Genomic DNA, 27,616 nt, shown 5'->3' with positions numbered 1-27,616 from the left:
GAGTGAGGAATAAATCATGAGCTAGAAAAAAAGTGTAAGGGGAAGGAAGGGAAAAAAGGAAGCGGATGAAAAGGATACAGCAAGAAGAAAGGCAGAAAATAAGTTTGGAAATGGAAGGAAAGATGACCATTAATTGACCAAATATAGGCCACAGGAAGGAACAAAGTTAGAAAAAATGCCTCTTTTAAATTGCATGCATATATAATAGGAAAAAAAATCAGTTTTTAAGATCCATAAGCAAGGAAAGTATTTTGATGTTGGACCCTTGCAAGAACCTGTGGATCACAGGATCATAGGATCATAGAACAGTTTGGGTTGGATAGGGCCTTAAAGCTCATCTAGTTCCAATCCTTCTGCCATGGGCAGGGACAACTTCTGCCAGGTCAGGTCACTGCAAGCCCCACCCAGCCTGGCCTTAAACACTGCCAGGGATGGGCCAGGGATGGGGCATCCTCATCTTCTCTGGACAACCTGTGCCAGGGCCTCAGCACCCTCATGATGAAGAATTTCTTCCTGATGTAAATCTACCCTCTGTCAGCTTAAAGCCATTACCCCTTGTCTCATCACTAGTTGATTTAACAAAAAGCCCCTCTCCAGCTTTCTCCATTTAGGTACTTGAAGGCTGCTCTAAGGTCTCTCTGGAGCCTTCTCTTCTCCAGGCTGAAGAAGCCCAACTCTCTCAGTCTCCGTAGGAGTGGTGCTCCAGCCCTTGGAGCATCTTCATGACCCTCCTCTGGACTCACGTTAACAGGTCCATGACGAAATCTTACATGAGACTTGTGAATTAGAGGGGTCCCACTCACTGGCTGAAGTCTGAAAGTTTGAACATTCAGGGAACCCAAGCGTGTTTGAGCTCTCTGTCCTTGATAAGCTTTGCTCCAAAGCCACTGACGCTGTTACTGCAGGCTAAATGTCAAATATACAGATCAGTCCAGGTAGATCAGAAAAGCAGGAAATTTCGTTTGTCAATTCAATTTTTTCCATCAAAAGACAACCTCTGGGGCTCACAATTTCTCTGCTTTCCTGAAGTTCCCTGTAGGTTCACTTCTGATATCCCTTTAGGTATGGTTTCAGATGGAACCAAAGACAGCTTTGTGAAATTAAGAAATAAAAAACATATGCTAGGTCAGGAACCGTTTAATATTCATCTTGTTGGTGTTTCAAAGAGAAATGTGCATAAATGTATTTCCTGGAGTAAAAGTAACTGAGAAGGATGCATAGGTGACAATCTGTTTAATAAAGGGTGTTTATACTTTCTAGGAAGACCAAGGCTGGATAAGTCTCCAAACTGGAATGAAGTGCAGTCAGGAAGACCTGGATATGAACCTTGTGAGATATGTCCATACGGGAACTATAGGCTCAAAGAACCAAGACAGCTTTACATTTTACCTGTGGGATGGGTACAACAGGTCCCCAGGTGTGGAGTTCTATATAAATATCAACAACATGGAAAAGGGTAAAGATCTGTCAGACTTGACATTTTACAGCCTCTTTCTGAAATAAAGATGATGTGAATATGTGTCCTGATACTTCCCTGAACATTATATAGGCCCTTGACAAGTCTCCCTGCAGATCCTGAAAGGTCTCTGTATGGATTTCACTGCTGGCCAGAGCCCTGATGCCCCGGCTGGTGGAGAAGTGGCCCTGGGATTGGAAAAGGCACTGCCTAAGGCAGTGTGTTGCACCTTGCCTCTCAGGACTCCCTTCTAGTTTTCAAACAGAGTTGAAAATATCCTTCTGAAACTAGATTTATGTCTGAATGAAAGCACAATAAAACTGCAAGAATGTAATAAGGCAGACAAAAAGCTGTTCAAGAACAGCTCTGTCTCCCAGGTTTATGCTCTATTCTTATGGTCTCTTCCTTTATTGCATTCTTATTAGACCTGAAATTAGACCAAGTTAACCTGACACTGCTAAAATGGGAGAAAAAGTTCAAGGAGGTTGTGCTGTCTCCATCCCTGGTAGCTTTCAAGCCCTAGTAGGTAAAGACCTGAGCAACCCTGTTACAGGTGATCTTATGGCTGACCCTGCTTCAAGCAGAAGGTTGGACTAGAGAGATCCTGAAGTACCTTTCAGAGTGACTTTCCCTATAATCATAGAGCCCTATGATTTTTCTGCTGGTGAGGGCTTGCATGGGGCTAAATAATGCAAAAGAGATCAATTTATGATTTAATATGACTATGTTAGTGTTTTGTCTATCTTGCAGGAGACATTGCTGTTTTTATAAAGCCTCTTACAGTGCCAAAAGGGGATCAGGGCTACATTACAACTGACGTCCTCCTTGCACTGGATGGTACTGACAAGCCAGAGGAACTCCTGTATGTGATAACCTCCCCACCCCAGTATGGACAAATAGAGTATGTCAGATATCCTGGCAACCCCATTACAAGCTTCAGTCAAATGGATGTAGTAAGACAGATAGTCTGCTATGTTCACAATACAAAGGCAGTTGTTCCTGAAGATACATTCAGGTAAGGGATAACAAACACTTAACCTCCTGAACTTTCCCCCTTGGATTTTTTCGGTATTCAGAAAAACTCACAACACAGAACAAACAAAAACAATTACAAATAGGTGGAAAGCTTGTGGGAATTCAGAGTATTCAGACAGCAAAGATATTTCTACTATAATACACACTGTTGTGACTTCTTTGGTAATAAATGCATTTTCTAATTGATGTTGAAATTGTAGCCAGAGCACATTCACTCGATACTAGCGTCAATAGTATTATAGCACCCAAACATACACATCTGTAAAGATATAAGTGCTGGAGAAGGACTCAGAACATACTCTGTGGAATTTTCCTTTGGTTTCTTGCTACAGCTGGATGTGGCAAAACTGGTCCATTCAGGTACTGAATAGATTCTTTCTTGTCTATTCTTATTTATCATATTAATTCAGCTCCAGGCTTTTTGAAGCCATAACTGGCTCTTGAACAAAGTGAAAATCAGTCCACTTAACCTATTTTTGACAACACAATAGCTCAGAAATTCATGTAGACAATTGGATTTTTGAGGTAAACCTTGTTACCTATAGATCCAGTTCAGCAGCCTAGTGATATTTGTTTACTTTCAACCAGTTCTGAACTTTCCTCTTAGGCCTGCTTAGCCTGAAGTGAATACTTCCTTATTTTATTCTTAAATGAACCTCCCTTGTTTTTAGAGTGGAATGACATAATGAGTTATCATCAGGTAAAGACAAAGCATACATATTGTTGTTCAGAGTCCCAGGGACAGTTTTGTAAAAGAGAGCAAATTCAGTGGAAAAGAACCTCTCAGAAACAAACAAACTGTTTCTAAAGGTAAAACACTTCTTGCTAACATTGTCAATTTTGTCTGAAAGCATCTTTTGACAGAAAATGAACTTTCTATAAAATCCAGTTTTTCCACCCAAAATGAAAAGTTCATTGTTTTTTCAATTTTGACTAAGAAAAATTAAGGATTTGTCTTCTAAGAGTTGAAATGTATAAACAACCACTTTTTACACTCTATTTGACTATATTCCTGATGTAAATGGCATTTTCCATGATGCATGATGAAGATTCGAGAGCATGTTGTGTCATTCGTTTTGAAAGGTATTTTGCAGGAAAGTCAAGCAAATGGGGCATGGAGACATTAAATAAATCTCCCTATGACATGGGGCAGCTCAGCTGACATTATCTAGAGTTAAGCCAAAAGTAATTTTGGAATTTTCCTTGTTTTAAACATTTTAAGCTATCCCTCCCACTAAATTCCATGTAACGGATACTTGTCTTATCTACTTGAGTCATAACAGAAAAAGTGAACAAATTATTTTTGGCTTTATGTTTCTCAATTGCGAAACACTACAACCAAAACTAGGATTATCTTATATAAACAAGGTTGCAGTCATGCCAACCCTAGGCTGCAGGAGTGGCTTGTGTAAGCATGACCTCTGTATCACACTTATGAAAAGCAGATCAAATAATTCCAGGGAAACTGTGCATGTGGATAAACCCAGTGTCTTCTGTTTAGGTCAATGGCTATGAACCAAACTAGAAAAGTAACATTACTAGCCTTATAAAAGTGATTTTATAATGCTTTAATAAATATTGATATTCAATAACTATTTAAATCACAATAATTAGTATCCTCGATGTTGTCATTTGAAAAGAATTTGGTTTTGTGTAGACATATAAATATTGTGGCAGAGTATTATGGTTACTTAAACAAGGAATGGTTACATTAATTATATGGGTAATTATAGGGGGAGGAGGGATTAACTGATCAAATTTTTACTGTCCACTCAAGTACTTCCTTCAGACATAAATCTGCCTGTATTCTTTGGTGCTGGTGGCCTGGAAGAAAGATTTGGCAGTGCTTGTTTGGACAGACAGCTTCAAGTGATTAGCAACCTGACATCAGATGCTGGCAGCAGGATATGAAAAGAACATGCTAATGTCCTCCATTTTGACATGCTGGCTTGATTTTGTAATAAGATGGCACTATTTATGATTCCATTTTTATCTTTTAAATGCCATGACAGATGGTAGGTCCTGCAGCCAACTTTGTTGCCATCAAACTGCAGAAAGCATGAAATGTTGGTAATGGTGAAATCAAACCATGCAACATGTCCTCCTAAATGGGCCTGAGATTTGTCCCCTGAATTTCATTAGAGTGAGGAGAATAGTGGCTTCTCTCTATTCCTAAGGAAATGATGAAGCAGCCATAAACCAGAAATAAAGAACCAAAATCTCCCAAAGTTCAGAAAAAAAAGGACATCTTGGACACAGGCAGTTCACCACCTGTGAAATTAAATGGTGTATGACATTTGCATGATAAATTTCAGTCTGATATATATCCCAGAGGTTTGCTCCTATCTGGCGTTCTGTAGAAGATTGGATGAGTCTTCAGTTTCGTGAATGGAATTATCTAAGTCTTTCACTTAAATCATCCGAATTATTTTACAGTCATCAAAAGAACCAAAGGAAACTCACTTCTGCTGCAATCTTGCAGACTCTTTGAGAAATGGTTAACGTCTTGACTGAATGTGTTTTGCCCCTTTTTGACTTAGCATTGTCCTATTGATCATTATTCTAGTTCTGTATTTGATTTCAGCTAAATTACTAATAGCACAACCCTTTTACTACTGGCATAATAGCATTAGGTCAGTGCAGACAGATGTCTCAGGGTTCCCAGCTGGGAATATCATCCTCAGTAAACATATTTCTAACTGCTATATAGTTCCTGGTCTGCCTATGCTCATTCCCATCTGTTTCATGGCACACTGCCAGCTTACAAGTTGATCAAGCCCTAATCATCAAGTATTGGTGAAGGCAGTGAGTAATTTTAGATGGACAGTCTGTGTGACACAGTAAGTTACTCCATGATCTAAGTGAAGGTCACTTACATTCAAGGCATACAACAAAAGGTCAGGCTTTGACCCTGTTATTATTTAAATACTTTGATCTGTGTAGCCAAGAGGGCAAGGGGAGGCAGGTAATTTAAAAGTCAACCAGTTCCCATTTCACTTCTGAATGGTACAAGCGTGCTATGTGAAAAGCAGCCAGTTAGGCTGGCCCTCATAGTGCTTGAAACAACTGTTTGTGACAGTCTCCCATTCAAGATCAACTTCATAAGGTGTATGTAAGCCAGAGGGTGCACTAAGCCCGCAGCCAGCCTTCCATTTTAGATGTGCTCCATCTGTATCTAGGGTAGCAGATTAGATCAACTCTGTTATGACTACTAGGCTGATGAGTACATCCTCAAAGCCATTCTTCTGGCATCTACTCAGATTCCTATGGATGCAATTGTATCTCTTGACATATACCTAGCCATCTGCTTTCGTGATTCTAAGTCATACACCCACCCCACCCACAGCCTGGCTTTGAGCTTGAACCAGCTCTACTACTTTTAAAGTATCAGCACAGGCAAGTCCTGTAGTAAAGGTGTGTATTGTCATTTCATTTCAGTACATGGTGAATCAAGAACATATGCTGAAGACTACCTTGCCTCTCTTTGCCAGATTCATCATCAGCAATGGAATGAGGACTAAGCACGGGACATTCATGATCTCTTTGGAGGCAGTCGACCAAGCTTTGCCCACACTGTCTAGGAACATGGGGTTAAGATTAGTGGAAGGCACTATGGCACTCCTTTCTCCTGACCTCCTGCAGCTTTCAGACCCAGACACTGCCAAAGAAAACCTTACCTTCCTCTTGGCTCAGCTGCCCCAATACGGTCATCTCTATTACCGAGGGGTTGTGCTACTGCAGTACAATTTCACCCAGCAAGATGTGGACAACAGGGATGTTGCGTACAAGCACCGAGGTGGGGATTCCCAGATTGACAGATTTACATTCATGGCAACAGATAGGACAAATCAAGGATTCATCGTGAAGGGAAGGGTGCAGAGCGAGCCAGTGGCATTCACCATTCAGGCAAGTGTGACTACAGGCTTACTTAAAAGAGATATATAGCATGGTAAGGTGGAAAATGTAGTCATTTTGCTGAGAACTGGTACTTGCTGCAGTTTATGATTTAACTGAGGTATTTGTCAGCTAAAATGTTTGCTTTCTGTGTTCCATCAGTAATTAAGTACTTGCTACAATGTAATTAAAAGTAATTAACTACTTGCCACAACTCAGGCAAAGAATTTTATAGAGTTCAAAGAGAAAGACTGTATTTAAGAGAAAAAAAAAAAAAAAAGACATCTTGCTTATATAAGTATGTACTTATATACTTATATTTGCTGAAATATTTTACACAGAAATCTCAACTCTAAAGCTGAGCCCAGCTGTTGGGAGGAATGAGCTTCCCCCTGCTCTGCTTACCCACTTGGTACCTGACTCACTGATTTGCATGTGAAGGACACTAGCATGACTGTTGATCTTCATGTTACAGGAATCTTGAATTACAGACACTTTGCTCCCACAGCCAGACAGCCTGTTTTCCTTCCGGAAGTCTTTGCCTGCTCTGATTCTTCCTTCCCTTACTAGACTATTTCTGTTCACTTCCCATTTTCGTTATTTTCAAGTTCTTCCCACTGTGTCATAGGCTTAGGTGCTTCTTCTATAACTTCTTGTATGTATGTATGTGTCTGACATGTTTCAGCATGAAAAGCAGGCCTGGTTGCACTCTGTGTCAAAATTCTGTAGTTTTCAAAACACTAACAAAAACGCTCCTAACGTTTCCTCATTACAAAGTCTGAAGTTATATGATGAGCAATGATGCTGTATCAGCAGAAGATTAGGTATAAAAACAGCAACAACTGTTGCAGAGTGCTAGAAGATCCATTAGAAGTTGTGAAAGGTGGAACAGATTTTAGGAGACACAGTTGCCATGTCTATGACTATCATAATCTTTAGGTTTCCAAGCTTGTTATTGTAAAATATTGGTGAGAAGCCCTTGCTTTGCTATGAAAAAAAATATGTCAAAAAGGAGAAAGACCATGGGGAGTGTAGGACATCAAGGCAGAGGTACACAGAATCTGTATTGCCCTCCCCAGTGTGTGCTGTAGCCCACCACATACATGAAGTGACCGGGCAATGTGGGCCTGGAAACCTCCCATGGGAAATAGTACTTTAGTGGGGATCAGACTCTTGGAGCACACTGCAAGTCAAAGTGGCTATTGCTACCCTAAGCAGGTTACAGTGCTTTTAACGAAAGAAAGTAAGACAGAGAATATTCTGATGCTGTAAAATTAATATCCATTAGTCTAACTTTGATTTAGGTGGATCATTTGGACAAAACGGCACCAAAAATTATTCATCTCCATTGCTCTTCTGATGTGGAACTACTGAAGAATGGCAATTATGGGATCTACATTACTTCCAGGTCCCTGAAGGCATCTGACCCCAATACAGAGGATGACGAAATAATTTTCAAGATTTTACAAGGTCCTCGTTATGGCTACCTGGAAAACGTAACAACAGGTGCTGTCTTCTATAATCTCTACATTTTGGCACAAACATACCCTGTTCGTGTTTGCTTGATAGAGGAAATCAAAATTTCTTATCAAATTTTGGGCAAGGTTTGAATGTAATAACAAAGCTTTTACACTAGAACTTGAGTGTCATATTCATCATGAATGCTCAGAGAGTTTGAGATGATTGTTACTAGGTGCCTTTGAGAAATTTCTTGGTTTTTTTGTGTTAAGATTAAAAAAAAAAAAAAAAGAACATTGAACTTGGCCATTTGATAAATACTTCACATGGAAAGAAATTGGTGGGGGCTTGTAACAAGCTGGTGTGTTGCTCTTTGGCTATGAAACCACATTTTTGCAAGTCCAAATTTTCTAGGTGCTCAATAAAAAGTTGAAAGCAGCCTATAGGAGCTATGTGGTTCTTATTAACAGGCTTCTGATTCACCTGAATGTTTCTCTTCTTTCCCAGGTGGATTTATTCAGGAAAGGTTTAGTCAGAAAGATTTAAACAGCAAAATCATACTTTATGTCATCAACCCATTGTGGGAAGTGAATGCAGACAACTTGGAGTTTCAAGTCACAGATGCCAGTGGAAACTCAGCAGTGCCCCAAAGGTAACTCTGACCCACCCTTGGTGGTGTGTACTTTCCCCACAGCAAATGAACACAGGCCCGGCTTGAAGCCATGCAGGCATGAACGTAGCTGTGAATCAAACTGCCGTTCTGTTGAAGAGTAGAAAGGTTTCTTCCCTTAGGGAGGTGAAATACAAAGAGCTAGCTCCAGCTTAGACTGGGGCACAGTACTTGAGCCTTTGGGGCGTCACAGGAAAACATAATGGAGTTTACTGTAAGTGGCAGTTGGGCTTTGGAGGTGGGAGACACTGGGTGCTGAAGAACAGGACTCTTGTTTCATGTAAATGGTCCTGCAGCTGGAGGTCACTCTTGCCCTGTGCTGATGGCAGCACTTTTTTCACAAGCTTGAAATCACAATGGAGGGAATGCTCTCAAGCAGCAAAAGCTAAGACAGACATAGTTCTGCAAAAGAGCACTGAAAGAAGTTGGAGGGCTCATATCCACTACCAAAACTTATGTGTGACATAAGATAAGCCTCTTGGACAAAAATTAGAGACTGGGGTGTCATCTTAACTGCGCTTTGAGGATTAAGGCCAAAGTGAGAGTAGCTCTAAAGCAAGGGCAATGCTTATCTTTAGTTATAGAATCATAGAATAGTTAGGGTTGGAAAGGACCTTAAGATCATCAAGTTCCAACCCCGCTGCCATGGCAGGGACACCTCGCTCTAAACCGTATCACCCAAGGCCTCGTCCAACCTGGCCTTGAACACCGCCAGGGATGGAGCATTCACAACCTCCCTGGGGAGCCTATTCAGGGCTGAATGTTCAACCACTTTAATCACAAGTAATTGAGAAAAATAATAAATGCAATTGTGCTTCTCAGAAACTTGGTCTAGTCGAAGATGGGGGATTGGACTAGATGACATTTGAAAGTCCTTTCCAGCTCCTGCTATTCTATGGTTCTGTGATTCTGGGCTTCCTGGGCTAAAGTGGCTACTCACAAAGCAGGACCCATGGCGAGAGAAAAGCATCAGAGAGCTGGCTCCAAGGGCCAGGCTCCTCTGCAAAGCGCTACCCTGCACTCTAGATTGAGAAGAGATGAGCGGGAGAGAGTGTTCTGGCAGTTATGTGCTGTGCCAAAAGATGTCCCCATACACAAACACGTAGAAAACAGCCATCCTAGGCTCTTCCCAGCTGCACTGTGCTGGCTCAGAGATGTACTGATATTAAATCACCATCAAAACGCTGCCACTCCTCTTGGGAAAGTGTGGCTTCTTGTATATAAATAGCAACACATAACATAGCTTTACAAAAAGAGCAAAGAGAAAGCACGTTTTGTATGGAAAATGGGACTTCCAGAGGAGTAGAAGTTCTCTGTTAGCTGCACTGGATCTCAGAACAAAGGGATTTTGTTTTTTAAGGAAAAGACAATAATATTGGGTTTAAAAGCTTGTGAGAGGTATTTTTTGTTGTTTGTTTGCTTTTTGTTTGCTTTTTTGTGTTTGTTTTTATTATTTTGTAGGGTTTTTTTGGTGTGGTTTTTTTTTTATTTTTTTTATTTATCACCCAATGATCACGGTGTAAAATACAAGTTTGATATTATTAAAAACTAATCCCAGCTTTTATCTGAATGCTGCTGGACTACATCTGGTACATGCACCCTCTTTAGGAAAAATAAAGCAAATCAGCTTCTAAATGGGTTCCCACAAAATTAGTATCAGAGGATACAGGAGGACAGGAGCAAACTTCCACTGATGTTAGAGTTCATCTACTTTGAAAGGTCTAGAAGTTTGTTTTAGAAAAGTTAAAAATGTTTTGTAAGTATCACAGCTCATTTTCCTTCTTTCTGCTCTCCTTCATTTCTCTTTGACTCTCACTAATTCTTGTCACAGCTTTTAAAAATGCAAGAACTTTATTTGCTATCCTGTACAGCATGCAGTCCTCTGAGGAGGATTCTAAATTCAGTGTATAAGACACCTGGACTCAGCCGCTTCTATTGTTGAAGAGTGAAGTACACAGAGAACTCAAGCAGGGTGAATGCGTAAAGTCTTAGAGTGTGTCCTATATGTTACAGGAGGAGAGATAGAGGATAGATGAAGGAAGGTGGGAATAAAAGAAGATATTACAGAGAAAATACAGGAAAGTGAGAGTAAAGTAAAACTACAGGGTTAAAGGAAACCAGGAAGAATCAGTGATAGGTTTGTCTTGGCCTATTTGTTGTTACAAAGATGCTGCAGCATCCCTCTAGATCCGAAACAGGATCAGACAAGGTTCAGACTTGGCACGGGGTAGACTAAGGCTTGACTGGAAGATTTATTAACTGACTGGAAGATCTGTTAACTGCCTCTCCTTATTTCTCATCAGCCAAATCAGACAAATTTGTTGATTTGGAAACAAAGGCTCAGTATGTGTATTGGCTAAATCAGCAGTCAGCAGAGAAACAGCTCTTCACTGAACCTGGCAGCAGGGGGTGGGGGCAGCAGGGGAGGTGGCTTTGCTTCTTATGGGCTTTCCCTCCTATCCTGCAGCCTGGAGCTACGGTGGTCTCGGATTGAAATGCAACAGACTGAATATGAAGTGTGTGAGACCATGGGAGTGGTGTCTCTGAAAATCACCAGGGCTGGACACTCCACAGAGTCTGCCTTTGTGGCTGTGAAGGTAAAGCTAAAAGACAAACTCCTAACTGGAAACTTGATAGTAAGCAGTGTAGCCCATTAAATTTTCGTTTGGACTTAAAAGGTACTTAAATAATCAGCAAAGTGGCTGTGTAATTCAAACCAGACTTACCGGAACATTGTCCTTGCTATGCAGATGGTTGAAAAGTTACTAACAAACTTTCTGAGTTTTAAGTAGAAATGCTGATTAACCACAACTGAAATGTTTTGGAGTGGTGTTTCAGTTTTGATTACCTTCTGTGACAGAGCAGGCATTTTCCTCTGGTACTGTGCTCAGAAGCTAGGTTTCCAGGATTTGCCACATTAAAACCCAGGCTTTGGGCAACCTGGGGCCTTGGAACTTCTCATTTCCCTTCTCAGGCTGGCAGAGCCAGGGAGCTATGGGATCTTCAACTCCACAGTCATGACAGCCTTCCTCATTTCTCCCCCCACTGCCATCAGCCTCAGTAGAAGTCCCAGGAACCCCCTATATATTCAGTAACAGTGTCTGCCTTACTTGAAAAAAAAAACAAACCAAATCCCCAAACCAAACAATTAGTCTAAAAGTGACACGTTATAATTTTGTAAACCAGGTTTTGTGCAACTACTCTTCACAAATTTTTTTTCCTTATAAAACGGAAATTCCAGGATTTTACCAAATCCCCTTACTAGAAAAACACTAAAACTCACAGTTTCTAAGCATGATCACCTTAACTGGAAACATAGTTTTGATTTTTCTTTCACTGAAGTCACTGAAATTTTGCTATTGACTTCATGGGAAAACATCCTGCCCTGTACTTCATGGACTCCAGTGACTCTACTCTGGTTGTCACTTGGCTAAAAAGACCAGTGAAACTGGTCCTAGAACTGTGAACAACAGTGGAAACTGATGTCCTCTCTCTATGAAAATCCAGGTAGTCACTGGTGTCCCCAGACGTAGGTATATAGGGATTCATGACTACCCCCATGAGTCTCTGGGGCCTGCCAGTCAGCTCTGTTTGCAAAGACTTCTTCCCAAGACCTCACAAAAGGCTAAATAGGCAAATGTGGCCACGCTGCTTCTTCTCTTCCAGGACACCAGGATGTGCCTGTCCAGGAGCCAGGTATGGCTGGGTCCCCAGGCATGGTGAACAGCAGTGTTGTCTGATGCTGTCAAGTAGCTATTTGAAAGAGGTGGCAAAATTTTAAGTTGAACAAGTCTTTTATGGGGAGTTTTAAAACATGAGTAAGGACAGAATGACAGTTGAAGATCACAATGTTTATTCTTTAGGGTTTTATCTTCTTTTCTTCAGCCTGAGCACATGTATTATGGGTTGGCATGTCTTTTATAGACTCTGTGGAGAGGCACACAGTAACTTCAGCACACAGCAGAATGCAGCGTTTTGGTCACAGCATGGCATTCACTGTCTGCTCTCTTCTCAGGTGAATGAAATATCTGCTGTTCTGGGACAGGATTTTACAGTAACTCCCTCCAAGCTTGTTCAGTTTGATCCAGGTATGAATCAGTGCAATGAAAAATTTAACAGTTAATTCACTGATTTTGAAAGTGTAAATTCTCATTTTGGAGAATAAAACCTATTACCTTTCTGTAGCTAGAGGAGCTGAGTGCAATGCAGGACACTCATTTTCTGGAAGTGCAGTGGGCTTTCTTTGTGAATTAGTACCCTTATTATAGTTAAAGTATCAAAACTGCTGTAATTATGCTTCCTTATCCCCCTACAGCTAAGCTGCAGAGGACTCACCCTAAGCTGAGCCATGAGATACTTTAAAGATTTCAGGCGTAATAGGTAAAATGCAGGATGCTGGCCAAATGTGGACAAAACTGAATACAACTTAAGTTATACAAGGTATCCAAGACCAGAAAGGTGTAAAGGAACCTGATAACTGTTAGACTTCATCTTGCTTGTACTGTAATCATAACAGCAGTCTGACCTTTGCTGAGTCCAGGATTTGAGTTTATAAAATGGGGTCTGCACAAGCCTCCCAGGATGCTGCCTGCTGTGTCAGCAGAGGTTATCCCAAGACTGTAAGCAGTAAGATTTCAATGGGAGAAAGTCACAGTGACTACAGGGGAGACAAAACACATCATCTGTGAAAGGCTGAAATAAATGACATCTACTTGATCATAAAAATTGGTCTAAGTGCTTACCTGCATTTGAAAAGCAGATATGGGGAATACAATACATCAGTTCCATCCAAAGCTTTGGGTCTTTAGGAAAAAAACCCATTGCATCCCATGGATGAATTCATATATACCCAAGCTTTGTTTGTCTATTCCATAGAAAAAATTGTGGCTTTAAGTTCTGAATCACAAATCTGATTACTTTGTAAATCTTCAACTACAGTCCACCTTGAGAAGGCAGATTTTATGTAAAGGTATAAAATGAGTGAATGCAGGTTATTTTTCAGAGGTGGATAAGAGAGGACACCCAGCAGACAGCAGTAAATAAAAAAAACTGTGTGGAAAGGTGAAAATCTGCCCTAATTTTCAGTGGAAAAGAAACCTCTGAAACCAATGAGCCACTCTCTGAGACCCTTTATCTGTCATTAGATTTTTGTTTGCTTGTTTTAAATTAGAAGACGGAAGAAAGATCTGAGAGATAAGTGCTAAAAGTCCTTCATACTGTGCTGGCCCAGTATTCCATCGTTCTTTCCTCTAATGTACTACACAGTCAGGCTTACCAGCCTCTGAATTAAAATGGCTCAAGATTGTTACGAAGAAATTGTGACAGGAGAGATACACACTGTTCCCCTTTTCTGTCCACCTTCTCAGTTTTAAGCCTGCTGAGTTCCCTCACACAGTCTTTTTTGTGTGGCTCTCTCTCTCTTTACTTAGACTTAACTGTAGGGAAACACCCTCCAAACTCTTATGCTCAAGGCATCAGATTCTTAGTTCTAAATTCAAGTTTTTGATATTTATTAATTACTTAGTAAAGCTTTAGAAACAACCCTCATCTGTGCACTTGACTGGACTGATAGGCACGTCGGACTGCAAACAATAAACTGTAGTGGGAAGGGGTAGAAGACCCTAACTAAGTATATGGGACTGTACTGAAGGCTTATGTTAGCTAGAAAATTCATACTGGAAAGGAGCAAGGAACCAGAGGTTAGGCAGTGTCTTAAGGATGTAGAGATTTATTTTTACAATGTTGCACATGTACCTTTGGTACTAATTTTGGATGTCAGTGCTGACTTTGAGATGCAGAAATAATTCCCAAGAAGGTTTGCTGACAGCAATGGGTATGTTGAGGTCTGTTTCTGTCTTGCTACCTCTGACCTCTCCTGAACAAATTTTAGCCTTCTGGGTTAATAACCAGCTTCATCCTTTACCTTGAAAAGATCATGTCCATAATACAAGCCTGAAGTTACGCAGTAAAGGCAAGCAACCCAGCAAAAATTTTGTAACCAAGTATAAAATCTGCCTAAAAAGTTGTACTTCAATCTAAGAGAGTCTTTGATCCATTTGCAAGTATTTTAAATAATGTTCAGTCTCTAGAATAGATCTTTCAAGATAAATAGCATATGATTTTCTCCTGGAACTTGCAATGGAAGTCCTAAATCTATGTGTTGTAATGTCATTTTGCACATCTGCAGCAACTTTTTGTTACAGTACGTGCACTTGAACTTGAATTTGTTCAGGAAAATATTTGAACTTAATGTTACTTGGGAGAACAGCAGGACTCCAGTCAGTTGGTAAGAGCACAATAGCACACACCAGCTACTCCATTCTAGCTGCAGACATGTTAATTAATATATTCCTTTGACACCCCGATTGATTGAAATAGCACTTAAAGAGTAATTAAAATGTTTATTTCTATTAGGAATGTCAACCAAGACATGGAATATAGCAATTACCTATGACGGATTAGAGGAAGATGATGAAGTCTTTGAAGTAGTTCTGAACTCCCCTGTGAATGCTGTTCTTGGCATCCAGACAAAAGCTGTAGTGAAAATTTTGGACTCAAAAGGAGGTATTCTCTTTTGATCTTCATCATTAAGAAGGTGGGATAATCTTGGCTGAGTAGCTGCTTATTTTCAACCATAAGTACTTCCTAACACTCACCTTCAGATCAAAATGCTGAATTTCTTTTAGGAAAAACAGGCTTGACAGTTGCAGGCTTTTTATTCTCTCGCACAATCATATATGCATCCTCTTAGGAAACACAGTGTGGAGTAAGCAGTAAATACAAAATGAGAAGGGTGCAAGAAAAGAAACCGCTTTTGATAACAACATGAGTTCAGTTCCCATTTATTAAAGTGGGAATAATGTTTTTAAGTCCATTAGAATTTTTTCCCTGTTATTGTTTAATGGTAAATGTTGCATGTCTCTGAAAAAAAGATTTATTTTCCTCTCAAAAAAGACCTTAAAAACTAAAGCCAGCTCTTAGCAATACATTTTCTAATGCTTAACAAACAGAGCCCACAGCATTAAAGCACACAGCAGTGATCATCACAGTTTAGGCTTTTGTGCCTGCACTATTATTCTGTGTCTCAGTCATCAAATGTGGTATTCCTAAAACCACACTAAAAAAACAAGAAACTGTAGAAAATTAGAAATAACTAGCAAGGCAGCAGAGTCCTCTGGAAGCACAAGAATTTTTTTTAACTCTGGTCCTTAATGAAACAATATTTTAAATACTCGTGTTGCAATGAATCAGGCTTCAGTTTACAAAAAAATCCTTTCAAAATTTCAGACCTATTTTCTTTATAACATCATAATGTAAATCAGGAGTTAATTCACATAATTGTTTTGTAGGAACAATAGTGTCCTGGATTTCTGGACACTGGAAAATTATCTGGGCATGACAAAAGTACCACTGACATTAGCCAAACATACCTGCCTATCCATGATCAGAATCCTAGTACTCCAAACCCCAATCTATGCATGAAAACAGGTAAATTCAGCAGATGCTTGACTGAAATTCTGATCTGTAGATAGACAAACACATTATGCATAAAAACACATATACAGGTAATAGTTGCAGTCATAGGCATAGCAAACCCCCAAATGAGGATGACTGAATGAACAACAAATCAACTACACCAAGTGAAAGAATCATCCAACTTTTAATGACAAGCTGTTTATGTGTCCATGTCAACATGACCAGTTATCTGCTCATGCAGTTAGAACTGACCATCTGCCATTTTTTATGCTTTCAGGTCAGTGCAGCTATTCCCATTCTTCTGGCCAAAGCAAGCATGACTACTGGGGGAAAGGCACACTGTTTCCAGTTTCCTCGGGCTCTTCATCACCTCCCAGGCCTGGCAATGCTCCCTTGGAAAGGATCCCATTGCCTCCTTCCAAAAGGATAAGAGAGAATGGAGGGGACCCACAGCAGGAACACAGCTTGGTGAATCAGAAAAGGACCAGGCTGAGAGTGACTGGAAATGGCAGAATAGTAAGACGTTTCTGTAATGCAGTGATGGACTGATTTGTAAATTAATTGGGATGTGACATCTTCATTTAGTGCTTTTTGTAGTGATCCTAACTGACTATATAATAACCATAAGCTACCTGAATTTTCTCTGAGTCAAAAGTGAGAGGTATTTAAAAACACTGTGAGATAAAAATATAATATTAATAATAATAAAAATAGTAATTTTGATGATCCATGTATGCAAGAGAATAAAAACAGAGTTGGGGGATGAAATATGCACCAGGCAACTTCAGCAATTACACAGTTTCTTATCTTGTCTAAATTATGGGTCAGATAGAAGAAAGAAGTCAGTAGGGCCAGGCAAATGTACAGAAGCTGTGCATCTGGGCCTGAAGTATTAGAGCTGAAAATACTGCTAGCTTAAGCAGGGAACTGTTACTTAAAACTTGCCCATTGATTTTCCTGCTTAAATTATATTGGTTTAACTAGCTGGTTTAGTAACATTCCACTACTGTGAACCTAAAGGTTAATGAAATGTGTTTATAAACACATTCGTAATAGGTGACTTTTAATGGCTGTTTTCAGAGTTGATCAGGTTCCATTCTGAAAGAGAAAGAACTAAAGTCAAGATACATTCTGCATGACCTGTGACCTAGATCTTGTAGTAAATCTCTTATAAAGTCTGTTTCTATAATGCATGAATATGCCCATCTCATTCTGCTATTCTACTTTTTTCAGGTTCATCCTTCATCTGTATTTAGAAATGGAACTGATGTGATTTTCAAAGTAAGAGTATTAGGAATATTTTTCTGACATTTCTATGATTTCTTTCTGATTCTGTTCTTTCCAGAATATTTCTTCCTTAATAATTAACTATGACCCATACTTTATTTTTCTTTGCACCATGGTGTTTTTTTTTTTTTTTTTTTTTGGTAGCGCTTTCCCTTGATTTGTGACAATTTCTATTATAATTATCTTTTAATTATTATTTTGTTTTGTTTTGTTTTAGAGTTGCTTATATGTGCTAACCTTTGCTTTTCCCTCCCCTGTTCTCTTTGCGTGTGTAATACTGTGAAACAAAGTATCACGGGATGGTATCACTCAAAGTAGAGGATGACACTTCATCAGCTAAAGCAAACAAGAAAGCTCAAGTGTCAGTCATTAACCAAGCACAGCCACAGATAAATGTCATCTCCTCTAGGAGCACAGAAATCCCACAAGCTGATAAGGCAGAGCTGGCATCTGGATCAAGCTCAAGACATCAGGTATGATGTTTCATAGGCATTTTCACCATCTGCTTTCAGACATGCTGTTTTCCAAAATCATTTAACACTTCTCAGCCTAACCTTTCCCACTCCAAAGCTGAGTCTAACCAATACACAGATAAATTAACAACTCAGCATAAAGTTTAACATAAGACCTATTTAATCTGTTTCAAGTAGCTTTTTTTTCTGTAATTTTCTCCTTCAACTGTTCAAATGACATCTCTTTCCAGGACTTCTCTTTCCCAAAGGCCTGTACGGAAGATTTAAAGGGGCTCTTGCATTATGAAGAAAGCACTCAAAAGTTATTTCAGTGTGATGGGATAATATGGCAATTCTGGAATTCCCAAAGCAAGGTAAAAATGCCACCATAACTATGCATTTAGATGGAGTCTACAATGAGTGAGACTTTCAAGCAAAGGACCTAAGTGTAACAACTATTGACTTGTATAGTGAATAAAAGAATTGTCCAGAGTCAGGTTTGCCAACCCCCAAAAAAAAGATTCCCAGAAACCTGATAAGGGTATGATTGCCTTTCTTTCTGTCATCCATAGGTGCCTCTGTGCAAGACACATGAGCACTGATGTCTTGGTGCTTGTGGGGATATAGATGAGACAGTCAGTGAATGAAGACTATGACAGAGTGAGTGAGTTAGTAAAATTAGCTCACTTAGGTATCCTTTTCCATCCATTTCCACATCCATTCCACAACATAAGATGTTGTCTGTGCATAATGTCTGTGCATTGCCTACACAGACTGCAGGAGACACAAAATGGTGTCCAAACTAATTTGGCCTCTTAAGAAAGTTTTTGGAACTGAAACATCAAGTCATTTTTAAAGCTACTCATTATAAATTGTAGAGTCCTCTGGCAGGCATTTATTTCCTTACATCTTTCAAGCAACGCTGTAGCATTATTGACACATTGCAAAGTTGATCTTCAACTTAATTCTGGGGAGACCACTCACAGCATCTCTATCCTTCAGCCTCATTATTGTGCACAGACCTAATTGCTGTGAGCAGCAGTCTGTTTTGCCTTTTCTTCTTTTATTTTAGGAGGCAAGCACGAAGAAATGTCCCTCTGGATGGAGCCGTCACAAGGGCAGCTGCTACTTGCTGGTAGTGAACCACAAGGTCACCTGGAACACTGCTGCTCGGGCTTGCAGGGAACAGTAAGAGACTTGGCCGACTGAATGTGTTTGCTGTGCACTTCTGTTGCCCTGAGCTGAATGCTGCTCTTGAGGCTGAGCTCATTCAAATAAACCTCACTTTGGCTGTGCTGCACAGCTCCCCAGAACAAGAACCCCTGGGATTCAGACCAAGTGGAAAATAGAAATATTACTAGTCTCAAACTGTTTCAGGTTATTCACAGCATGAATTCCTGAAGCTATCCATTTGCAGTGAGGATACTTTCCTAACAGGAGACTGGGAGGACAGAAATAGAACAAAGCAGTCTTTTGTCCTCCCTGACACACCAATTCCTTGGCTGTACCTTCACTTTATTTAGAAACAGTACAATTTTGCCAGCTCCTGTGTGCCTCACTATATTCTTCTGAAGATGCAGTTCTTCAGATTCTGTAACTACTTGAAAACATTCAATTATAACAGTAAATTTCTGAATGCTAGAAATGCCAGCCATGCTAAAATGGAGCTTGCCCTAGGTCTGTGCATGTTCTGTACCTTGTGCTGCATTGTGAGCACCAGGTTGAAGACCAAGATGAGCAACAGGTGGGGCTTTAACAGACCTCTACACTACTCCATGAAATGAGAAATGAAACAGGGAAGAACTGGATATAAAAGAAACAGAATGTATTCTGTAAGTGGTTGAAGAACATGCAGATACATGAAACATGGACCAGCATGCATGACAACCCTTGATTCATTCCACTCTGTTATGCCAGATTATGTTGTCTTGGTAACACACAAAAGGGAAGTCTTGGTTCTCATACCCCCCAACCGATGGAAGCTATTCTTTACTAAGATGTAAATGCTACCTGCTTTTTCAAGTTACCACAAATCTCACATTGTTGAATGGTTTACTTCAAATTTTGGCTTCTGAAATATTTTTCTATCACCTGCCTTTATTTTGTTACTTACCCAAGCAAATCTGTAAGCTATGAATGTTCTAATATTTTTTTTTCCCCCTGGAGACTTCAACATTCAGTTGATCCCTTGGGAACATATGCCGCTCTGCTGGGAAGTGTTCCCCTTTTCCTAAAAAAGTGTGCTCCTGGTGACCCAGAATATGTATAGAAAGTAACTTCTTGCTGAAGGCTTTAGTGTGCAATGTAGATGTTAAACTGCATAACAGTAAGTTAATGACAGTGTTAAATACCTACATAAAAAGTCAAGGCATCGCTGAATCCACAATGAAATGAATTCTATGGCAGGGATGATTCAATTAATGTCAGACTATTACAAAATAAGAAAGCTCTATCCTGGTAAATGGAGTAATCCTGGCCTCCCTCTGAAACTGATTTACAAAAGTACAACCCCATGCACACATTGAAAAGTGATACAAGAAGATAACTCTATAAATTTTATTTTGTGATTTTGCCCAGCTCCTCCCTGGCAATCACCACTACCACTAGTTGTGGTGCTTCTGTTATTAATATTTCTACTGTTGACATTTAAATATCTGGTATTTCCAACAAGGAAAGAAAACCAGCATAGATGTCAATCCTCAGTTTTTTTTAAATAGATCAAAAAAATAGACATTAAATAAAAATATTAGAACCAACTTTCACTAAATCATTCCATTTCACTGAAAAAGAAGAATTATTTTTATCACTACAAAAAAAGGGTATTATTTTAAACTTCTTTTTAATTTTCTTGCTAGACTTTTTCTATTATACAGAACAGGAAAAATGTACAAGCATTGACAAAGTCATTTCAGAAAGTCTCAAACTAACTGACTTCCTAACCTCTTAGAGAAAACAGTGCTATCCTGAGATGATGGAATTGAGACCAAGCTATATAGAAAAGATGTGGGTAGGCTGGAGAGGATACAGAGAATGGCTCCAAAGATGATCAAAGACTGGAAAACCTGACATTTGAGGATAGGCTGAGACACCGGGGTTTGGTCAGCCTTGAGAAAAGAAGGCTCAGGAGAGACCTTATCACCATGTTCCAGCATCTAAAGGGTGGCTACAAAGAAGACAAAGACTCCCTTTTTACAAGGAGTCTCATGGAAAAGATGAGAAGTAATGGGTTCAAGTTATTTCTCGGAAGATTCTGGTTGGACACAACAGGAAAAGTTTTCACAGTAACAATCAGCCATTGGAATCAAATGGTGGAATCTCCAGTGTTGGACACTTTAAAGATTTGCTGGACAGGGTGCTGGGCCATCTTGTCTAGGCCATGCTTTTGCCAAGAAAGGTTGGAGCAGATGATCCTTGAGGTCCCTTCCAACCTGTTAGTCTATGGTTCTATTCCATAAAAGCAATGATATCCATTTATTTCAGAAGCAATTGTTGTCTGGACATAACTACATATACATGGGTATATGGAAACCTATTTGGGCTTCTAATGAGCTTTGGCATATGTTGCACGCATTTGTTGCAGGTGGCATACCAACCTTATCTTCAGTTTCCACAGGCAGGGATAGAAGCAGACACAAAAATGTGCTTGTCTTGATGCAAGCTGCTGTATGCCACAGTGATAATGTGGGTGGAAAAAAATCTCACCTAATTGCTGTGAAAACCTTGTATGATTTCTAACCCTTCTCTGATACATCACAGAGAAAGGTGGTTTAAGAATTCATTTCTCTAGCTTTGCTTGTTTGCATGAATTGGCCCTTGGCAACATGCAGGGAAGCATCTGGCGGATAATACGGCTGAGTGATCCCACAGTTGCCTGATTTAGCAGCAATTTTGTGATTTATGTTACAGTTCTTGTTTTTCCCACAGGAACATGTCCTCCCTGAGGGTCAGCACAGCAGGGCTCACTCTCATGTGAGGTGGTTTCAGTAGTGCCACGGAAGGGACTCTCCACCGGATAGACAGAGTCCACAATTCTGTCTTTTGCTTTGTTAGTCAGGTTATACCTTCATCTTCCTGAAGCTGAACACTGAATTAGAACTTAAATACAGTCAGATTTCAGATTCTTTACTGCCAGCTTTATAAGGCAGGGGCTGTTATTTTGTTTGGTGTTTGTATATTGGCAGCATGTGGCTTTGGTCCTTGGGAATCACCGGCAGAACAACATCTAAAATAATAGGCTAGATCCTTCATGATGGAGGATCATGTTGCCTAGTGCAAAGCAGGATGGACCCTGCTGCCCTCCTGTCCTAATGCTGTGCTAGTTGTGTAGGTGACTGGTTTAACTTGTGCTATTGTTAGTGATTGCAGCATGGGGACTCAGGTACCTAGAGTCATTTAAAGGCCCAGTGTATCTTGTCTGATTTTCAGCTGCCACTCCAGAAGTGCAGGGCTCCTTTAAGCTCTGTGTCATGTCTGAGCCTCACCTGAATGCCACAGGTATTGTAAGCAACATTAGACACCTATTGCAAGGCACCAGGATTACTCCTGTAGGTGATCAAACAGTAGGCTGGGATAAGCAGAGCCTCTCAGTCCCTCCCCCCTGCCTTCAGCGTCAGTACAGGACATGGATTTGCTTCAGTGTGTCAAATTAAATGTCCTTCCGTGCAGCATAGATCTTCATAGCTAGTCAAGTGTGCTTTTGCTGAAGTTAAATTTACTACAATGGTACAAAGCTTTCTTAATATTATTATTGGTTAATAATACCAATTAATATTATCCTTAGATAATTTGATGTAAAATCAGCAAAGCCTTTCTGCTAATATTTTGGATATAATACTTCAAGGTCAATGGCTACCCAAAATATTTCCTTAATTTGGGCAACTGCTTTAAGATGATGGATGCTAAATGTTGATAGCAAACATTTCAAAGCACACAGGAATAATTTCAAATGGACTAATTCAGCACAGAAATCCGTGATGTGTGTGGGTTTTGGTTTTTTTTTTCAAGATGACATTATGACCCCTTCTCTAGAGTAATTTAAATTAGGAAGTGTTAGATTAACATAACTCCGTAATTAACATTATCTTGTCATTTCCTTTGTCTGGCACTCTGCCTAGAGGTACAGTTAGTAATATTATCCTAAGTGGTATGTTCCTTCGGGACTGTTCTCATTTCCCTACAATACACCAAAACCCTTGACTAGGTGTAACAATTGGAGTGGCTGTTCTCTCTTCAGCCATGTGTGCTTTTCAAACTGCATTTAGGATGCACTCCTATGGAGAAAAGATTAGATAACGCTATAATTATTGCGGTGCTTTCCTTTCACAGTGATGAAGTCTCTCCCTGGTACTTGGCTTAAAGTAAAAGTGTGAGACTGTTATTGCTTAGACCACCCCTGTATGCCATAAATAATACAGCAGTTACTGATACACATTGATGCTTTTTGGCTTTACGTTTTCTAAAGCAATTGAAACAACAGGAAGTAAGCTATGCTTATTGAAAGTAAATTACTTAGTTCCAGGGCTTTGATTGTCCTTAAGTAGAAGCCAGATAAAATGCCCTATTTCTATTCATGCTCAGCTAGTAGTGACACCACAGAAACTGCTGCCCAAATCTCTTCCTAGCCCAAGTTTGGTTAGTGGCCCACCATAGTCACTGTGAGGGGGAATGGCATCCTGCCAGTGACTCAGTTACCCTGGGAAGACACCCCGAATTAACTGAGCCTGCTTTCCTGGATAAAGCTTAGCCCTGAGCTTTTTACTGTCCTAGCACAGTCAAAACTTCAGCTGGGAGCTTCCCTTGGTGAACTTCTGGGAGCCTGTTGCCATACGCGGGTGCACAATCCTGACCCCTACCGGACAGCTGCTAACCACTTCGTGCTGGGACAGGCTGTAAGGTCATCATCCGTGCCTCGAAGGCCACCCTGCCACACTTCTACCTGAGGAAGGTGTACAAAGATGTTTGCAAGATCCTTTACACTTTGTTGTCTGGAGGCCCCTGAACTTGGGGGGCCCAGGATGGCACCCACATTACTGTGTAGTGCTTGGTCCAGGGCAGATGTGATTACAGAGGCTGTGAGGGCAAATTCTCAGCTGTCCCACAGGCCTTGGCAGACCTGCTGTGCAAAGCAGAGCACAGAGAGCATCACCTGCTGCTTGGTTGACTCCAGGGATAATGGAGGACGCCTTTGCAGCAGGAGCATCCCATCAGCATTACAATGAATTTGGTCCATACCGTGTGCCCAGTGTAAGGAATGGTCCAGACTTTGTGCAGTAGGGACTGTACAGAATACTGTGGGCTAATACTTTGAATTCCTCCTGATGCAAAATTTGCCTGCTTCCCTGTCTCATATGGTGTTATATGGCATCCATGGGAACAGTACTGCTAGAAGAGATACAGGGCAGCAAACAGGAATGGAGCTCGAGGTATGGGTCTCTAACTGGGCAGCAAGCTTAATGGTGGACTTGCACCCTAAAATCTGATTATGGTCTCGAGAGTGAATTCAAGTTTGCCATGCCCCTCTGGAGGTCTGGTTGTTGTCTCACCTCCTAAAGAAGCCAGTCTTTACTTCCTTTGGAGCAATACTGATCTTCTGTCTCTGTTATCTGGCAACAGTCATGAAATTAGCAAAATCCTCATAATGTCATTGACTTAGTTCTGCTGTTAGAAAAGTTTTTAGCTGTCTTAAAACATGCTTTGATGAGCCATGTTTGTTTGGGCCCTATCAAGCATAACCAGGATGTTCTGGGACGCTGGAAGTGTTGGCATCACTGTTAGACTAAATGACAGTCAGAAATACAGGACAACAGAAATAAGAGAGGCTCAGCATCAGGGGGAAGGCAACAGTAGGTGTGACAGGTAAAAATGTGACATGACATCAAGGCAGGAAAAAGATGGATCAATAAGAAAGTGGAGCCACTGATGGCTGACAGTTCCTGGCAAACATGAGGGATACAATTTGTCTCTTAATGCTTCAGGATTTAGCCTGATCTCTAAATGGCTTAAGAGCAGCCTGCTGCGGCTTGAATGCTTGGTTCTAGGTGGAAGACTTCTCAGTGCAAAGGTTTGCAAGTCCTCCTTTGGGGTTGTCATACTTTAACTACAAACACAGAGCAGAGCTTACGAACTGGCTCTATTCTGAAATAATGTGATTAATACACAATTTGCTTTGAGCTGAACTGAGTGTGTAGTCACTGCTGACAACATTACTTCTCAGAACCATACTACCACTCTAAGTCAGACCCCTAAATTACATGCATTTAGCTCAGTCTTGAAACATGACTAAGATTTTAATGGTTACTCAAAGCTGTAATTTTGTCAGAATGCAATTTAAAAAGATATAGTCTGCTCTGCTACCAAACGGATGAAGCTGCATCTTTCAGTGGTGTGGGTTTTAGTGTGATCATATTATTATTTTAAATAAAAGAAGGTATCGATGAGTGTGCCAATGGTTTAGAACACGGTTTGTGAGTATGAGGTACATATTCCCTGGATACACTTCTTTGAATTGCCTGGGTGATCTAAATCTTCTGTTAGAAAGTCAGACCAGGATTTAGATTCCTTCCTGAGAAATCCAGAATTTTTAGACTTCATTTTCATGCCAGTAAGTGGTGGTTTTCCTGCAAATGTTATTTACATGCTTTACTAGAATCAGTATTCCTTGTTGTTAAGTGGATGGGAGGTGTCTGTCACTGTGGAATGATAATTACTCTGTGCTCTCTCCTTGAACCTAGATACCTTGGGACTCTAGCCAGCGTGGCTAATGAACAAAACATGCAGTGGCTGTGGGACTTCAGTGGGAGAAGGCCTTTTTGGATAGGCAAGTATCTCATCTGACTGACACTTCTGAGGATTACAGCTCCTCTGCACCTTGGAAAGCAGAAACTGCCACAGCAGTTCCAGTCCAGTTTTCGGACACTGGACTGCCCTCCACTTTCTGCTGCTTTTCCTATTTCAGAGCAAGGCATAAGCTGCAAGCCATAATTTACCTGGTTAATTTTATAAGTCTTTATAGAAAAGAAGAGTTTATCATGCTGCCCTTTGATGAATTGTTTTGCTTTGAAACCTTTCTTATTTTAATACTAGCTGATTAATTAAGTTCTGGTGGAGCTCCTACTCTTTTGTTTATCTCATCTTTCTTTTGACTGTTCTTTTATTTATCTCTATTTCTTTTTAACATTAATTATTTATGTTACTGCTGATTTAATGGTGTCATCTTGTATCAGAAATCTTGTTAGATGATGATCAACTAAAGAAGATTTAATCCCATCACTTAAGATTTAGCTATTTCTTATTGTGTGGGTTGAAATGGCAGGTGACAAGGTGCATGGAAAGCTGCAGATCCAACCTTGCATGTGGGAGGACCAGCACATGGGTAGCTCGAATCGCTCAGGAGATGACAGTCCTGGTCGGATACTTCCTGATTGCCTAAGCACCCTTTTTTCCGACGAGATTTGCATATCCCACACGCCCTTGGTCATCGTGCTTGTAGCAAGCATGCTTAAAGCCCTTCCCAAATCTTCACTAGCAAAGACAAATGATCAGTTGTGCACCCTTCATTTAAAGAGAAATGAAGAGTGCTCAGCTGGGCCCTCTCTGTACCTCCTGATCCCCTTCTGTGAATGACTGCCTTAGCTCATGGACTAGTGCTACTGCTTTCTTCCAGTCCTTGTTTCTGTTACACTGTCCACATTTTAGGCTCTTTTTCTCCAATTATGCTGCAATTTTCAGCTGTTAGTAATTTTATAAGATGGATTTACTAGCTATAATTAGCTTTTAAAATTAGTTACTTTGGGATCAGGTTTAATGGTCTGATGCTTCTGTTAACCTGAGAGAAATAAACTCCTCTGATAAGAACAAAGAGCACAAGACCATTGTGTCAATTTTCTGATCTTGGTCTCTTCTAGCTAAGAAGACAGGTCACATCGGAAAATATGCCACTCATGTTGGTCTTAGTAACTCAGACACTAAGTGAAAAGACATGTTTTAGGTTGCATTAACTAGCACAACCTAATTTTATAACTGTTTCTGTCAGCAGTGCAAACAAGGTCTACAAAGATGTGCAGCATTTAATTTTCAGAAGGAATCTTGAGGGCATCTGGGGATGCCCAGACTTGAACACAATATTCTGCTTGGCATCTTAAGTATCAAAAGAAAATTTGGTAGGAGATACACATGCAATAGATGGAAAGACAGATAGGCAATAATGCAGAAAACTGTGTTTTCCCATATTCAGATGACACTAACTGTGATTTAGATGGTCTTTTGAAATATTAAATTGTAATTTGCTAGTATTTTCCCAAATGTATGCACAATACTGCATGCATTTTTTAACAAAGGGATAGAACATCATGCCTCTGTTTGCATCAGCTCCAGAGATGATGAACATCACTGATTTGCTCTTACCAATTTCACACAGGCTTGAATGACCAAGTCAATCCTGGACATTGGGAGTGGAACGGAGGAGAACCTGTAACCTACATGAACTGGAGGAGAGGCTCCTATCGCTCTCCAAAGAAAGGAAGAAATTGCGTATTGGTGCAGAAGCAAGGAAAATGGCAAGCAACTGACTGTAGGAAGGTCAGACGGAAGAGCTATATATGTTCAAGAAAGCTGTGAAGAACACAGGATCCTTGTAAAAGCATGCATTCATGTTGTTTCAGCTTTATTTATCTTCAGAAATGTGAGGGTGCGCAGTCAGAAAACTGTCCTAATTATCAGCAGGATTCATTTCATATGCTACCAGTGGCACAGATGCATGGAACTCTAACCCAAGGAATAGAAGTCAGTTGCAGAGGTTAAGTCCAGGCCAAGATTTTGAACTCTTCCCAAAGACTTGGATATATCACTTTTTCTACACCAAAGAGCTAGACCTGAAGGCTTTAATCACAT

General features: G+C 40.3%; 1 protein-coding gene across 2 annotated transcripts in view; it reads left to right on the top strand.

Annotated features, from left to right (window-relative positions):
• The window catches only part of FREM1 (FRAS1 related extracellular matrix 1), a 64,845-nt gene extending 37,229 nt beyond the window's left edge, over positions 1 to 27,616 (top strand). Inside the window, exons 23-37 of one of the 2 annotated variants that reach the window (XM_061353844.1) lie at positions 1,261 to 1,456; positions 2,207 to 2,471; positions 5,983 to 6,397; positions 7,690 to 7,891; positions 8,351 to 8,495; positions 10,981 to 11,110; positions 12,529 to 12,601; positions 14,928 to 15,077; positions 16,267 to 16,505; positions 17,223 to 17,270; positions 17,567 to 17,749; positions 17,980 to 18,102; positions 18,801 to 18,916; positions 25,459 to 25,544; positions 27,144 to 27,616. In XM_061353844.1, the coding sequence (XP_061209828.1) occupies positions 1,261 to 1,456; positions 2,207 to 2,471; positions 5,983 to 6,397; positions 7,690 to 7,891; positions 8,351 to 8,495; positions 10,981 to 11,110; positions 12,529 to 12,601; positions 14,928 to 15,077; positions 16,267 to 16,505; positions 17,223 to 17,270; positions 17,567 to 17,749; positions 17,980 to 18,102; positions 18,801 to 18,916; positions 25,459 to 25,544; positions 27,144 to 27,343 (2,571 nt within the window). In that variant the 3' untranslated portion in view covers positions 27,344 to 27,616. Of the gene's footprint in view, positions 1 to 1,260; positions 1,457 to 2,206; positions 2,472 to 5,929; positions 6,398 to 7,689; positions 7,892 to 8,350; positions 8,496 to 10,980; positions 11,111 to 12,528; positions 12,602 to 14,927; positions 15,078 to 16,266; positions 16,506 to 17,222; positions 17,271 to 17,566; positions 17,750 to 17,979; positions 18,103 to 18,800; positions 18,917 to 25,458; positions 25,545 to 27,143 lie in introns of those variants that run through there. The other variant, XM_061353841.1, reaches the window with a different exon arrangement.

This window comes from Neopsephotus bourkii, unplaced genomic scaffold, assembly GCF_033783945.1.
Source record: "Neopsephotus bourkii isolate Nb327-2 ecotype Australia unplaced genomic scaffold, CSIRO-AGI_Nbou_v1 NB_704, whole genome shotgun sequence".
NCBI classification, from domain to species: domain Eukaryota; kingdom Metazoa; phylum Chordata; class Aves; order Psittaciformes; family Psittacidae; genus Neopsephotus; species Neopsephotus bourkii.
The sequence above is the reverse complement of the archived record's forward strand: the minus strand, read 5'-3'. Positions and strand labels throughout refer to the sequence as shown.